Raw genomic sequence first — 14,602 nt, forward strand, 5'->3', positions numbered from 1 at the left:
ATCTTATGCGAATCGAAGAAAAAGTAGAAAACGTGTAGATGGTTGTATAATATTAGTAATCGTACAAATTCTATTGGGTTAAAAACACGATTTTACATTCATTAAGTACTGGATTTGAGTCTTGATGTCTTTTACATTCACAAACATCTTAAGAATAAACTCAACTCATGTGCTTGGAAATATTATCGTTAGCCTCTCTATCAAAAAATAATTTTAATGAAAATCTTATTAAGTAAAATCCTATTTGAATCAAAAGGATTCATAATTTTTCGGTAATCGTATAATTTATAAAGCATTTATCACATAGACAAACAATAAAGAGGTAAAATAAACTGCGCGAAAAAAATCAGCAGCTATTTGTGGCTAATCAATCGTTTCGTAAAGAAATTAATTTATCCAATTTAAGTACTCACCTTCGTCGAATCTTCGATGAACGCTCCGATGGTTATCACATGCAGAGTGACCTCACGAGTATTTTCAAGTTCTTCTGGTGTCGCATATAAACCTTCGCTAAGGAAGTACGGTTCGGTACAAGTTAATCTGCAAAGAATAAATATCATTGTAATAATCTGTTTCGTTTGATAAATTTAAATTTGATAAAAGACATAATTAATCACAGTCTCCAGTAAAATATACATTTATCTTTCAAGAATGCGTAAAATATATAAAATTGTCTTATTAATAATATATTTATTTTTTTGAAAGTTAACATTATTATAATTATGACAAATATATATAAATATTATATATCAATATATTTTAGATAAATCTTGATAATTTAATTTATACTACGTACTAAAACCCTGCACTTGACTCTCATCAGCCCTCTTGCTTCCAATTATTTTTTTTAATTATTTTTTTTAATTATTATAAAGAAATGTTTTCATATTTTATTCTTTTATAACGGACTTTAGAGAAAAAATAATATCAGGGTCCATGATCCCAACGTTTGGATCAATATCGGTTATCATAGCTGTTATCGTAATATCGAGATTTAATCGCAACATATAACCGTACGTGTGCTTAGTGTATCGTAAACCACATTATCTCGGCTTAATTACATTGCTGCGCGGTACATGAGGGAATTCTTGAAAATCTCCGATGACGAATATCGAGAGAGAGACTGAGGGGAAAAAAAGGAAAACGTATAGCATTTATTATCCAAAAGCTCAATCGCTTTTAGATAATTGAAAGAAAAATAAGTATTACACTGAAAAAAATATTTTATGTTCAAGTAAATATAATTATTTTAACATCATTTCCTTGATTAAAAAAAGTACTTTCAAAGTTTCAAATTATTTTATATACTAGCTAATTTAAATCAAGAAAATGTTAAAATAAATATATTTACTTAAACATAAAAAAACTTTTTTTTCAGTGTGCATGATGAAAATTATATTGATCGTATTTGCAATATTTTTCAAGCAAAGTTATTTAACAAAAACGGAAATAAGATTTTCATAATTTAATTGAGATCATATTATTTAATATTTACATACATTCGCGAGTAATATGCAGCGCATATTTTGAAAAGTCGATCTGCTAATTGATTGACGCGGCTTATTTGTCTCTCAATAATTACACGAGTGGCGAATTTATTCCGTGAGCATTCCAAGTAAGCGGGCTACAACGCGATAAATCACCAAACCTCGCGGGGGCCGATATTTTTCTTCTCGCCTCTCTTTTGCAGGATATTAATCTTTACGCGGTATACCACTTTCCTCGTCATGTACTCGCGGCGCGACGAACGCGTGGATCCCGTGCCTCTGTTCCTGGGTCACGGCGAGTATAATAAATATGTTTCTTCCTTGTCTCTAGATGGTTAGGGAGAAAGAGAGATACGCGAGGCAGAGGCGAGAAAAATCGAGCAGTCTGAACGGCCCGAGATTGCGTGGCCGGGCAACATCAATTTCGAGGGTGATTCCCGGCGGTGTCGGAAGAACCCCGAAAATTTCGAATGCCCGCGTAATCGAGGAGCCTTCTCAAGTCGAGTGTATAAAGGTGCTCTTACTTGAGGATACCACCGCCATCACCACCACCACCACCACCACCTTCTCTGCTGCCTCTTTCTGGCTGTCCTCCTCTCTTTCCCTCCATCCCCCTTTCTTCCTTCGCTTTCTTGTTTCTCGGCGTCCCTTTCGATCGTCGTTTTTTTCCATCGTCCGCGATAATGATACCCACACGCTCTCGCTCAGTAATAATATTAATGGCTTCGTGTACCCGGAGACCATCGGAGGCTCGGCAAAAGGAGCATCGCGGAGATTCCCTTACGCGAAGGAGCTCGTCGTAAGAAACAGCCCCCAGAGTGCCTCGCCGGGTATTATACGGAAAGCGTGGATTCGCGCGAATTAACTAATACACTCGCTTCTCGTTCATTCATAAAAGATTTCTATTGCTATTTCTAATAGAGCTCATGCGAATTAATAATCGGATGCGGGTAATCGGAAGACTCCGGAGATTGCTATAATATGATCATCCATTTCAGTGTGTTATCGTATATTCGGTTTTTTATAAGATTTCTTAGAGGAAACTCAAGTGATTCCACTTAAAGAGCTCGAGCTTAGAATAGAGAGCAAGTTTTCTTAAACCATAAAACAGAGACGATTAGGAAAAAAAAAGTAGGAAAGTCGTAAAAATTTATAGTCCTGTCGTAATAATTATAAGAAATATTAGCTTCTTAATACATAAAATTTTAATGATACATTTTTATTTCTTGTTATATAGTTACGTACTCGATAGAAAATTATTGAAAAAAAACTACTCGAGAGATAGACACGGGTTATCATTTCTAATTTCAATTTTACGATATTTATTTCGTTTTCTCCTTAAGGCTTTCCGCGCATTAAGAAAATATTTACTTTAATAATTATTAAATTACTTTAATAATTTTAAATCAATATAGGTACATACGGACAAATATATAAATATTATTTAATTAATATTAATATATGCGAAATAATAAAAACAACTTGTTGATAATAATATTCGGACACATTTTAGCACAACAACGCTTTATATATTTATACCGGGCAACATTCATTAACGTTGTAAATATAATTTAAATCGATTTGCATAAATCATGTTTGTTGCAGAAATAAATTGAGGAAATTAATCTATCGGTCCTGAAACCGCATCAGAAAATTCACGTACTACCGCGTACTATTGATAGTGCGATTCTGCATAATTAGCAATTTAGTTTGAGTAGGTCGCGACTGATTGCTTATGCAGTCGGTATAGACATAGGTTGCCAAATCCAAAAGTCTACATTACCAGACATTTTCTCTTTTGTAATCAAATCTAACTGTTGAAATCGAAGAGAAATAGTAGCGCTATATAAAATGTATTTTAAATAGCAATATAACAAAATTAAATTGTGTTTTATACGTAACGCAACAAGAAATATTTTTTGATTGGTCAACTTATAAAATTCTTTGTTCCGATTGGTCAATCAAATTCGAAGAATTTGTAGCGACAAATAGACCGTAGCTTAAATGACACTATTTCTTGAGGAGTTCGATCGTTAGTAGACTTTTGATGAATGGTGAAACGTCATTAAAAGCCAAACTCTACTTATAATATTTTCTACTAATATTTTCTTTCATAAAAAATATAAATTTTATTTGATTAATTGGATATACTTAAAAATCGGACATACAATGTCCAGTTTGACTTGCAAACCAGATATCGAACAAGACTTTTGAATACCTGACAATCCGGGTCAAAACCGGACAGTTGGCAATTCTACATAGACATCATGTCTGTAATCCATAAACCCGTCGATCACCGAATGAATCGCCCACATGCTTGGTCGGACAGGCGCAACAGCGCGTGCAAATATTCTTTCAACTTACGCTTTCGTGATATCGAAAGGAAAAATTTAATGCTGACAACAAGAATTAACAAACTCTTATTTTTTAACACAATATGTAATTATCTCGTGAGCACATTGCATTATTGATATAAAACAGAGAGAGAACAAGAGACAGAGAAAGAGGGGCGGAGAAAAAGACTAAAATTTAAAGAGATATAAAATTCAAAGATAATTTGAAGATGTTTGCTAGCTAGCTAAAATTCACAAAACTTGTAATAAATAAATTAAGAAAAAATATCTTAAAACAAAAAAATTTTACTTAACATAAAAAATTATTATATTTACTGGATTTTAATAGCTTATTTACTTGCAGTGAGATTAGAAATTTCTTAATTGAAATATTTACTTAAATAACAGAAGAAATAATTTTTAATCAAGTATTTTTCTTTCAGTTTTAAAAAATACTTATGACGCTTAAGATGATCGGATTTTTTAATCTAAGAAAACAATGTAAGTTTAATAATGTATTAATAATGTAAATAAAATTAATAATAATATTAATATTAATTTATTTGTAAAATCATAATTTAAATTGTAAAAATATAAAAATACAAAATTATGTACTTAAGCAAATTTGTCTATTTACTTGAAAGTATTTCTATTTAAACAGAACAAATAAATGCTTGCAAAATATATAGTTTTAATAAAAAAAAAGTATTTTTTTTTCATTAAAAAATTTTTTCTCTCAATGTAGATAAATAAATGTTCGATGTTGCATTAAAGTTTAAATTGGTTTTTGATTTTTTGAACCTATTAAATTTCAGTTTTTAACAAAATTACTTAAGAATCGTCCAAACGAGATTTGACCTCGTCGATTACTGAAAGTACATAATATGATTCAGTACGTCTTTACCGCGAAACAATCGTTAAATATTATACTTTCCACGAATCAGCTCTTCACGAGCCGCGTCATTAAAGTGCCGTTTATTGTCAGAAAATCGCGAAACGCCTACGATGTCGTTGAGCCACCTTGTTTCCGTAGCCTTCCCCGGATTCTTTACGCTTCGCGAATTTCGAAAGTAACGTTCGGGTATGCGCCAAGAAGATTTTGCAATACAAATCATAAATAATAAAACGAATAAAAGGCAGCATATACGTAAAATATACGGCAAATAGAAACTGCAGGATGCCTCTTATTCATTTGCAAGTATAAGAAAAAGAACCTTGTTAAAAATTGATAAATCTGTACTATTAATTGCTTATGTTACATGATTTAACACAAAAATATTAAACCTGTAATGTGATTAAATAAAAAAATATAATTTCATATAACCTCTATGTATATTTTTCTCTAAATACAACACACATTTTTTTTGTATAGGAATTCGCTTACAATGGCATTATAACACAAATTTTCTGCGTCTCTTGAAAGAAATCTTGCACGTGTTTACAGAAGCATCTAGAAATTCTGAAGAAACTATATTTTCAATGCATTTAGACGGTTAGATCGTTTACACAATAATTATGCGCATTTAACGAGACAGCTATTCCAGGAGACTTTTATGCGTAGTGGCGGTTAGCATGATTAGAATCGTATTTCTTATGGTAATGCCACAAAAAATAATTCTATCATCAACGAAGCGTCATGCTCGCTAGGCCACGTGCCATCGAAGAATCGATAATTAGATTAACTCTTAACAAAACATGCGAGGTATTTCAGACTTTCAATAAACTTCGTCTCCCAGTTCTTGTTCATAAGCAAAATGATAAGTAATTAAAGATTTTTATTTTAAAAATAGAAAACAAAATTTTTGTGTATCTTGTATATCTATTTTTAAATATCTTGGATAATTAACAAAAGCAACAATAATAAACAGATTCAAAAAACTTAAAGGTAGAAAAAAGTAAATCTGAGAGATTCTTAATTATCGACAGTTTTTAATCAACGAGAAACAGACGCGAATGACGTAATCCAGTTAGTCATGTCTTACTATAAAACAATAATAAAATAAAGTGCATACTGTAATCATTTGTATTTATGGTGTAAACACATTCGCATTTAAATCGTATGAAAATACGATGTATCAGACATATATCAAAACTATTTTTTTTAACTAATAAAAAGTTGTTAATTTTTTCAGTGAATATATAAATATTTAAATTAAAATATTTTATGTATTCGAGTTAAATACATGAATGACTTGAGCTATAGCAATTTAATAAAGTTGAAAAATTTAGTCAATTTAACAACTTTTTTTCTTAGTATATATTCGCATGCAACTAAATTATTTTCAAAAGAAAAGTATTTAAAAACGCAAGACACGAAAGAAAACACAGCACAATAGTAGCGTATAAATATTAACAACGTTGTACGATTGGATTCTTTGCGACAATATTCGACAAAACCTATGTATTATCCGGAGCATTAAACTTGTCAATTAGTTACGTAGCAGATTGTAGCTGCTATTTATGTACGATCGTATATACGATTTGAATGTAGAAATCCGGGTACTATTCGTTTGTGTCATACTATTCGTTTGTGTCATGCCACCAATACGAGAGGATTAAAATTATGCAACCAGGACACGATAAATCTGCCAATGTCAGGAAGTTGATATCGGAATCATATAAATCACAAGACGAGTATCTTAATCGAATTAAGAAGTCTCGTGGAATATCGTCATAGGTAATATGTTACTCGTCGTTTAATTACGATATCGTGTAAATCATTCATGCGTAAAATCGGCGGAAATCGACTGCAAGAAATAGGATATGCCTACAGATAATTATATTGTTACTGTTCATTATATCGTTTAATACATTTTTCATAGAAGTTTTGTAACTGTAACGGAATTTTTATCGCCTGCGTAGTTTCTGGAAATGATTGTATAATTTTCTATTACGTTTACATTACTCACTTTCTGTTTCTAATTTGGCTCAATAAATTTTTTTTATAAATGCTTCGTAATAATAATAGAATTTTTATCGCCTGTACAGTTTTTAGAAATAATTGTAACATTTCCTATCACATTAAAATTATTAACTTTCTGTTTCTATTTTAGGTTCAATGTATTTTTTAAAGAGGCTCTGTAACAATAAAAAAATTTTTATCGCCTATACAGTTTCTAGAAATAATTCCCTGTCACGTTTAAATTACTCACTTTCTGTTTCTGTTTTTTGACTCGATATATTTTTTATAGAAACTTTAACAATAATGGAATTTTTAACGCTTGTGTAATCTATAGAAATAATTATAAAAATTCCTTATCACGAATTTAAATTATTAACTTTCTGTTTCTTTGATACATTTGTTTATAGAAGTTTTTATCAATAATAGAATTTTTAACGCCTGCATGGTTTCCTAGAAATGATTGTAAAATTTCCTGTCACATTGAAATTTAATTATTTTAATTATTAACTTTCTGTTTCTAAATTTGGTTCGATACATTTGTTTATGGAAGCTTTGCAACAAAAAATAGATTTCTTATGTAGTTTATAAAAACATGTTATAAAAATTCTCTGCCGCGTTTAAATTACTAGCTTCCTGTTTTTAATATTTAAAAAAATTTTTAGCTACTTATCAAAATAAAAAAAAAATAGAATATTTATTGTCTTTCTATTTTAAGTCACTCGTCCGACTTGCTGTGCGAAATGCGCTCTCGACTGACGACGCGACGGACGGAATTTGTAGAGTGCGAGCGACTTTAAGAAACATGACGATAAGCGCGCGATGCAAGAGAGGTTACCTACCTCGATTAACGCATCGCGCCGATCGCTCGAGACGTGGAACGTCGACGATGACATTGGAACACTGATCGGTCAAATAAACAACGCGCCAGGTCCATCTTTGAAGGGAAACCGATCTGCGAAGGAATGTTGAATCGACGCGACGCGACGACGACGCGGCGACGCCGTGACGGGCCGAATACAGAGAAACGCGCAAATCGCGCTCACGTGGACTGATTGACGCTTCGAGATGATTGTCCGTTGTTAGATTCGATACACTAGACACTCGCTTGAGAGCGGATTCACGGGGACGGGTAAAAAGAACGCGAAAACGCGCAGCGAACACAAGCGTATCTACGCACTAGGCGCGAGCGGTAAAACTGCGCGGCGGTTAGGGAATTTCGGTCACGTGACCGCCGATTCAATTTTACGTCTCTGTACGCAGAGGCGCGATTACAAAATTTGCGCGCCCAAGGATTTTCGAACGTCTTAATCTAATTTCCTCTCTCCTCCCTCTCCTTCTTAATAAATAAACGGTAAATACATTAACATTTTTAACACCTATTAAACTACTAAAATTGATTTAGGAGAACAAGAACAAATAATTGAATAATAAAAGTACTAAAATTTTTCATACATAAAACGCCCTTGGCGTTTCGGCCCCATAGGTAACGCGTTGTACGGCATGAAAAATAAAGATGTGCGATTTACAAAATTACGCATCGCTATTGCGATTTTTCTCAAGAATTGCAGTGATGTATTGCATCACAATTTTTACCGCGTATACAATTTTAAATTGTGCGTGATTTTAATCACAAAATCATAATCACGTATCATAAATATGATTTCTTGAATCGTGTATATATCACATCGCAAATTTTTAATTTCATGCAATTTAAAACAGTTGGATAAAATGTAAAATTATACGTAATTCAAAATCGGTTTAAAATAATGTAAAATTAAATTTTCAAAAGCCACTTTTAAAAGAAACAGTTTATACACAGCGATATAAAAATTACTCACAAATAAAACTTCTTGATTTTTTTATACATATTTAATAAATACTCCTTCATCATACAGGTGCGATTTCAACTTTTACTTTACCAAAGGGATGCCCCGGGTACTCATTTCAGAACATAAAAAAATTTTCACAAATAAAATGGGATATCTCTTCAGTAAAGTAAGGCTTCAATTGTATTTGCAATTTTAAATCACATACAATTTCGTGATTAAAAATTCGACTATACGTTGCAGTGCAATTATAGAAAAAAAATTAAAGTGTTAACCATATATTGCTAAATCGCAGATTTCTAATGATGAACTCGTTAGAGATACGACCTCTATAATAATAAATCAATGAGAGAAATAACATCATTAATCCTCCGTAATCCAACCAGGGATTTGAAGACCCAGACGAATTTTAAATTTTAAATTATTCTGCCTCGAATTCGGACGCAAACACAACAAGTGAAAAACGTTTTGGGTAAAACAACTATAAAGTAATATTCTAAAATATTGAAAGAGTGTACGAAAATTTTTTCAAATTTTTTTAAAGCTCAAAAGCCCTTTCAAAAACACTATCAGGCACCAGTGACCCGGTTGGATTAGAAAAGCGGCGAAAAAACATGGGATCACGGAGGAATAAAATAACAGTATTGTAATAAGAAACTGAAAATTATTTGGTTTCAATCAAAATCTTTTTAAAAATAATATTGTGTTTTCACTTGCATCATGTAATTTTTTATGGACGACAGAAGCAGCTTTAATCAAATAATCTGTTTAAATCGATGTATCTCATTTGCAATACATATGTACTCAAAATGTTCTATCATAATTTTTACAAAAATAGATTCACTTTTTTTAAATTTCTTTCAAATGATTATAATATCTGTTTCGAATTCTACACCTTTTACCTTGTTATTTCATTTTGTTAGAGTGCTCCGTCTAGCTTACGCACGTGTTGTCGAATCAATTTGCCAAATGGATAGAAAAGAGGGTAAAAGTGCAAAAAGGCAAACTTGATACGCGACGTGGATCAAAAGAGATAAGAGAGAGATGGAACGAATAATAAGTGCAAAATTGGCAGTGATGTGCGAGGAAGAAGGACAATGCGAGGCTGATAGAAAAACAGAGGGAACCCATGGCCGCACCCTGATTTCACGCATGTGATGAGTCGTGTAGGCGAAAATGAAACGGCGAATTCTGACTCTTAATCTAAGCACGCGAGTGCGTGAAATTGCTCGACGACAGGGTTAAAACTAATTTATAGGCCTTTTTCGTGTGCGGATTCTCTTTCCGATCAATGGGTCGTTAACTGAGAGATATTGATATCATCACGCTTTTCAATTACATGTGCATTAACAAATCACATTTGTGATGATATATAGTAGTTTAAAACCTGTTTTCCTGCTGTTACAGAATTAAAATCTTTTTCCTCGAAATGCATTCCATTCAAACGAGTGTTATGAAGATTTATAAGAATAATATTTAATAGAAAATACAATCCTATTTAATATAAAATATGAGAGAGACATTTATCGAATGAGATCATATTTTCTCGTAACACTTCGCAAATGCACAAGTTGAAATTTATTTATCTGAAATTTTATTATTGTATTGTATACAATAATAAAAAAAATAATAAATTCGAGTTTAAAAAAATTTTTAATTAAAAATTGCGAGTTTAATAGAATAATTATAGAACGTTAAATAAAATTGTTCACAATCACTAAATCGAAACAATAATAATTGTTATCGTCTCACAACGGATTTCATCGTTGCATCGCAATCGCGACGCAAGGGCAGAGATGCTCTCCTTCGTGCCTGCTCTACATCGTAAATCACGCCTAGTTTAGGATCGTATATCGCAAAATCGTTGCAAAACTTTCCGTATCAATTTCTCGGCGACACACGATTCCTTTGTCTATGTTATTGTTACGTATAAACGACACATCACTGTCACAGGCTGCTCGATAATCCCGGCAATAAACTCAGCTCGAGAATACGCCGAGCTCATTTCGAACCCGTTAAGCCCGTTTATCAGAACAAGAATCGGATTCATTTATATCAACCGGTATATGAAAATCGCGCGCGACGTCGAGCTAACTTTCGTTCTACCCTGATGATCTGGAAATATAATCGCCCGCGGATTATATAATAGCGATAAATATCTACGAGCGATAGAGCCAGTTTATGCGCGTCGCAATAAATATTCAGCTTAATATTATTCCGTTCCTTTATCCACGTCGGATCCACGAATCGATGCGAGGCTCACCGTTACACACATGTCGCGTGATCTTGCCGTACTCGAAGTGTCCCTGAGAAGAGAGAGAGTATGAGGGTGTACGTATCTCTCTGCTACGTACGAAGGTGATTATATTAGTCGCGCACGCCTCGAGTATCTACCGGGTGGTCCCCGAGATAGATGCATAAAGCAAAATGTCAAGCTCTCGATCTTCCACGAACAATCGATCATTTCAGGTTGCATCATTGGCCGTACGAGATGATCGTACGTGATGCATCGTCGAGATGAGCCCCGCGCTCACGCGCGCGCGCGCGTACCGAATGCAGATAATTTGCCTCCCACCTCCTTAAGTTGCGTTCGTTACGCCGTAACCTGATTAATGATAATGCGAGGCTAAGAGGGAATCATTTTTCTTGCTTCTCGTATTCGTCGATCGGAGATCAAAGGATGCGTAACGGGGATATAATTTCGGCCGGTACGAAGGACGTCGGGTAGCAGCAGCTGCCGTGCCGTCGAGATTTTTGCACCGCGATAAGCACTTATTTATTTCAACTGCGGCCCCTCTATCGTTAATATCATTATTATTTAAGAACAAACTCCTGCCGCGTCTCGTTTCATGCAATACTCGATGCAGAATAGTTATGTAATTGTCGAAACATGTTTGGAGATTGAAAAGTTGCTTGTTCGTTTAAATTCGATTCGTTTAAATTACCATCGCGTCTCTCTTCTCAAAAATATTTCTTGTGTTATCTGTAATTAGATGAAATAATTAACTTATGTATAAATGGTAACATTACACTACACATATTAAATTTTATTCGCATGTACGTATTAGTAATTTTTAAATAGATTATCATCGATTTCATTGATACTATCTGCACCGTAAACGTACGACTGCATTTACGCAGCATAATTTTATTTATAATTAAACGTAATTATCCGTAGTTGTAATACAATTTTATGGGCGTACAGTTTTCTATTTTATTCCGCGGCATCCTACAGAAAAATCGAGATACAGGTACAGGGCGATATGCTCGCCTCTACAATGTTTGCATTACAATATAAAACGATTGATAAAACGATTGCAAACCTGCGCCAACTTGATAATCAGCTTTAATCGAGTGATAAAAACACACATTTTACGACGCGACTGTTCAGCAATACGATCAACGTTGCGGCTCTACTCCCTTGGTCTCTGTGTTTCCACTCGCATCTCGAACCACTCGAGCATTTGCCTTCCTGGTGCGTGATTTCACGACAATATATGATGATTTCGATGACGGAAAACACGTGTTCTCGCTTTGCCTCGACGTGGCGTAAGTACCGAAATGAACCGGTCGCAATACGCATAAACACTCGTTTACGCCGTCCGTATGATTTCGACAGTTCGCGTATGTAATATTGAGCTATCGCGTGGAAAAATATAAACTACTATTCACGTCTTTCATTAAAAATTGTGATTAAGTACCACGGGTGAACCAACGTTTATTGATTTAGAAAGCGAACAAGTTCGGTTTCTCTTTAAAAATCGCTCACGGGCATGTAACGGAATGTTCAATAAATTCATAAAATCGCAATTTCCAGTTTTGCTGGTAATAGATCGAAATGTAAAAGCTCATTTCAATGAAATGGTCGATTTGCGGACAGCAAAGTTAAACCCTACATCGCGTATGCAAAAATAAAAGAAACGAGATGTGTGTCAAAGTTGTGACACGGTCTAAAAATATTCGAAATGGATGGAGTGAAGGTTGATATATGGTTAATATACCTGAGGCATTTATCCAACGATAATAACGTGAAGTATGCTAATGTCACAGCTGATGTCAGGCATGGCCATAGTCAGATCGCTATAGCATATTGCTCAGTCAAATGAGAATTGCATATGCGTAATGCGTTAATATTTTATCTCTGCGATCGCCTTCTAATATAATACTTCAATTTATTTTTTTAATTTTATCATTCGTTTGATAATAGAACTTTTCCAGTAAAAAAAAGAAAATATGAAAATTCTAATGGCAGAGATTATTTAAACAAAAATTATAAAAATATTAGAAGAAATTAGCGAAATCAGAATTGAATCCAAAAAACAAAACTGTCTCGTGTATGTGCGCATATTTAACAAGTTAAAGTTTATTAAGTCAATTACTAGAATATTTGAAATTTAATATATAGACAAGAGACAGCGCTTCCTTTTTCTATTTTATGTAAAGCAGCTCTTGTGTAAGCTGATTTTATCTTCTTTCTCATATTTCTCATGTTTTTGCTGCATTGAGAATTCTTGAAGAAAAAAAAGGGGGGGGGGAGGAAGTTACCTTTGCTTAATAAACTCGAGACTCCGCGGATATATATAATAGATCACTTAGAATAGCTAAAAAGAGATTATTAAAATGATATTAAAAACCGGATTATGTTCAATATCGATAAGTATAACGTTAATATTCCATACAGTTGCAACTGTTCACGTAAAATGTAGTTTCGATCTGGAACGTGAAATAACATAGCTATCCAGCGCGGTGACACATTCTGAAAACTATTCCAGCAGGGCGGAGCAAAGGTTGTGGTATCCCTGGGGCATTTATTTAACGATATTGCCACGGTCCGAGCTAATGTCAAAGTCGATGCCGTGCCCAGGTCTACTTGGAACGTCGTGCGGCACGTATTATGCTGCCTAGCCGAACGTGAATTACCGTTGCACGCGAGAATTATCGCTTCCTTGGCTTTTAACGAGAGAAATTTACACAATCATTATTGTCCTCCAGGAAGGGATGACAAATTCGTGCGATAATTTATCGATATCGTAGCCGCAATGTAACGTTGTGAAATCGCTCGATTTATCGCTACGGATGAAAGTCTCAAGTTTCGAGCATTACGAATATCGATCAAATTTAAAAGAAAAGCGCTTCGCGTCACATCTAAACGTACGTATAATTAAATATTCAATTGTAGCGTTTTTCTTTTTCATATAATGCCCTTTATCGAAAAGGATTCTTTTACGTGTCGTTTTACACGTATAGGTAAAAGGATAAACGAGTCAACTTTTTAAAACGTTTTAAAGCTAATTACGTTCAATATTTAGAGTAATAGTGTATAAATTATAATGCACTCTGTTTGATCAGGGACGCATTAATATCGAGCGTGTAAAACCCCGCAAGCATTATCGTCTCCTTACCGCGTGGCCTTGATTATGGACGCGTTGTGTGCTTGAAACGTCGCAACACACTTCGTGCACCTAATAGACATCCTATTAGCCGTAGGTACGTTCAAGCCGAGAATTTTTCTAAGACGGCAAGCCTCTAATGCGATTCCGCTCTAATAGAATAATTCCCCAGCGCATTAGTCAGACCGCGGCTCTAATCGTGATTGCAGAATTTATACCGGAGTACGTACCGGAGCACGTACCAGAGAGAGAGAGAGAGAGAGAGAGAGAGAGAGAGGGAGAGAGAGGGAGAGAGAGTCAGAAAGGGAGAGCGTGTGGAGAGCGGTACGATAATAATTGAATTAAGTGAATGTCGCTTAATGATACTCATTACATTACCAAGCCGATTACCAAAGCGATCGTGATCACAGAGAACGCATTACGGAATGCGATGGAAGTAGATCTCGAGTAATAAAGTTTCGCGGCGCGTTAACATCGGTTTTATCTCAATGTATCGCACGTATCATCAGCTATGCGGAGATTATACCTGGTCTAAACTCTTGCGAGAGATAATTCACTCGTTTAGTAATAAGCACGCGGCAAATGGCCCGCCTCGATTGATGGAACCGGCAGCTGATGTACACATCAAAGAGATCTAAGTGCTACTAATCACAACGAAAGCGAT

At 34.2% G+C, this 14,602-nt stretch overlaps 1 protein-coding gene across 1 annotated transcript in view; it reads right to left on the bottom strand.

The window, feature by feature from the left end:
• LOC105208087 (UPF0489 protein C5orf22 homolog) overlaps window positions 1–14,602 on the bottom strand; it is a 619,399-nt gene that overhangs the window by 269,502 nt on the left and 335,295 nt on the right. Inside the window, exon 4 of the mRNA XM_039448948.1 lies at window positions 414–540. Within this exon, the coding sequence (XP_039304882.1) occupies window positions 414–540 (127 nt within the window). The remainder of the gene's footprint in view (window positions 1–413; window positions 541–14,602) is intronic.

The sequence above is a fragment of the Solenopsis invicta genome, chromosome 1 (assembly GCF_016802725.1).
Source record: "Solenopsis invicta isolate M01_SB chromosome 1, UNIL_Sinv_3.0, whole genome shotgun sequence".
Lineage (NCBI taxonomy): Eukaryota > Metazoa > Arthropoda > Insecta > Hymenoptera > Formicidae > Solenopsis > Solenopsis invicta.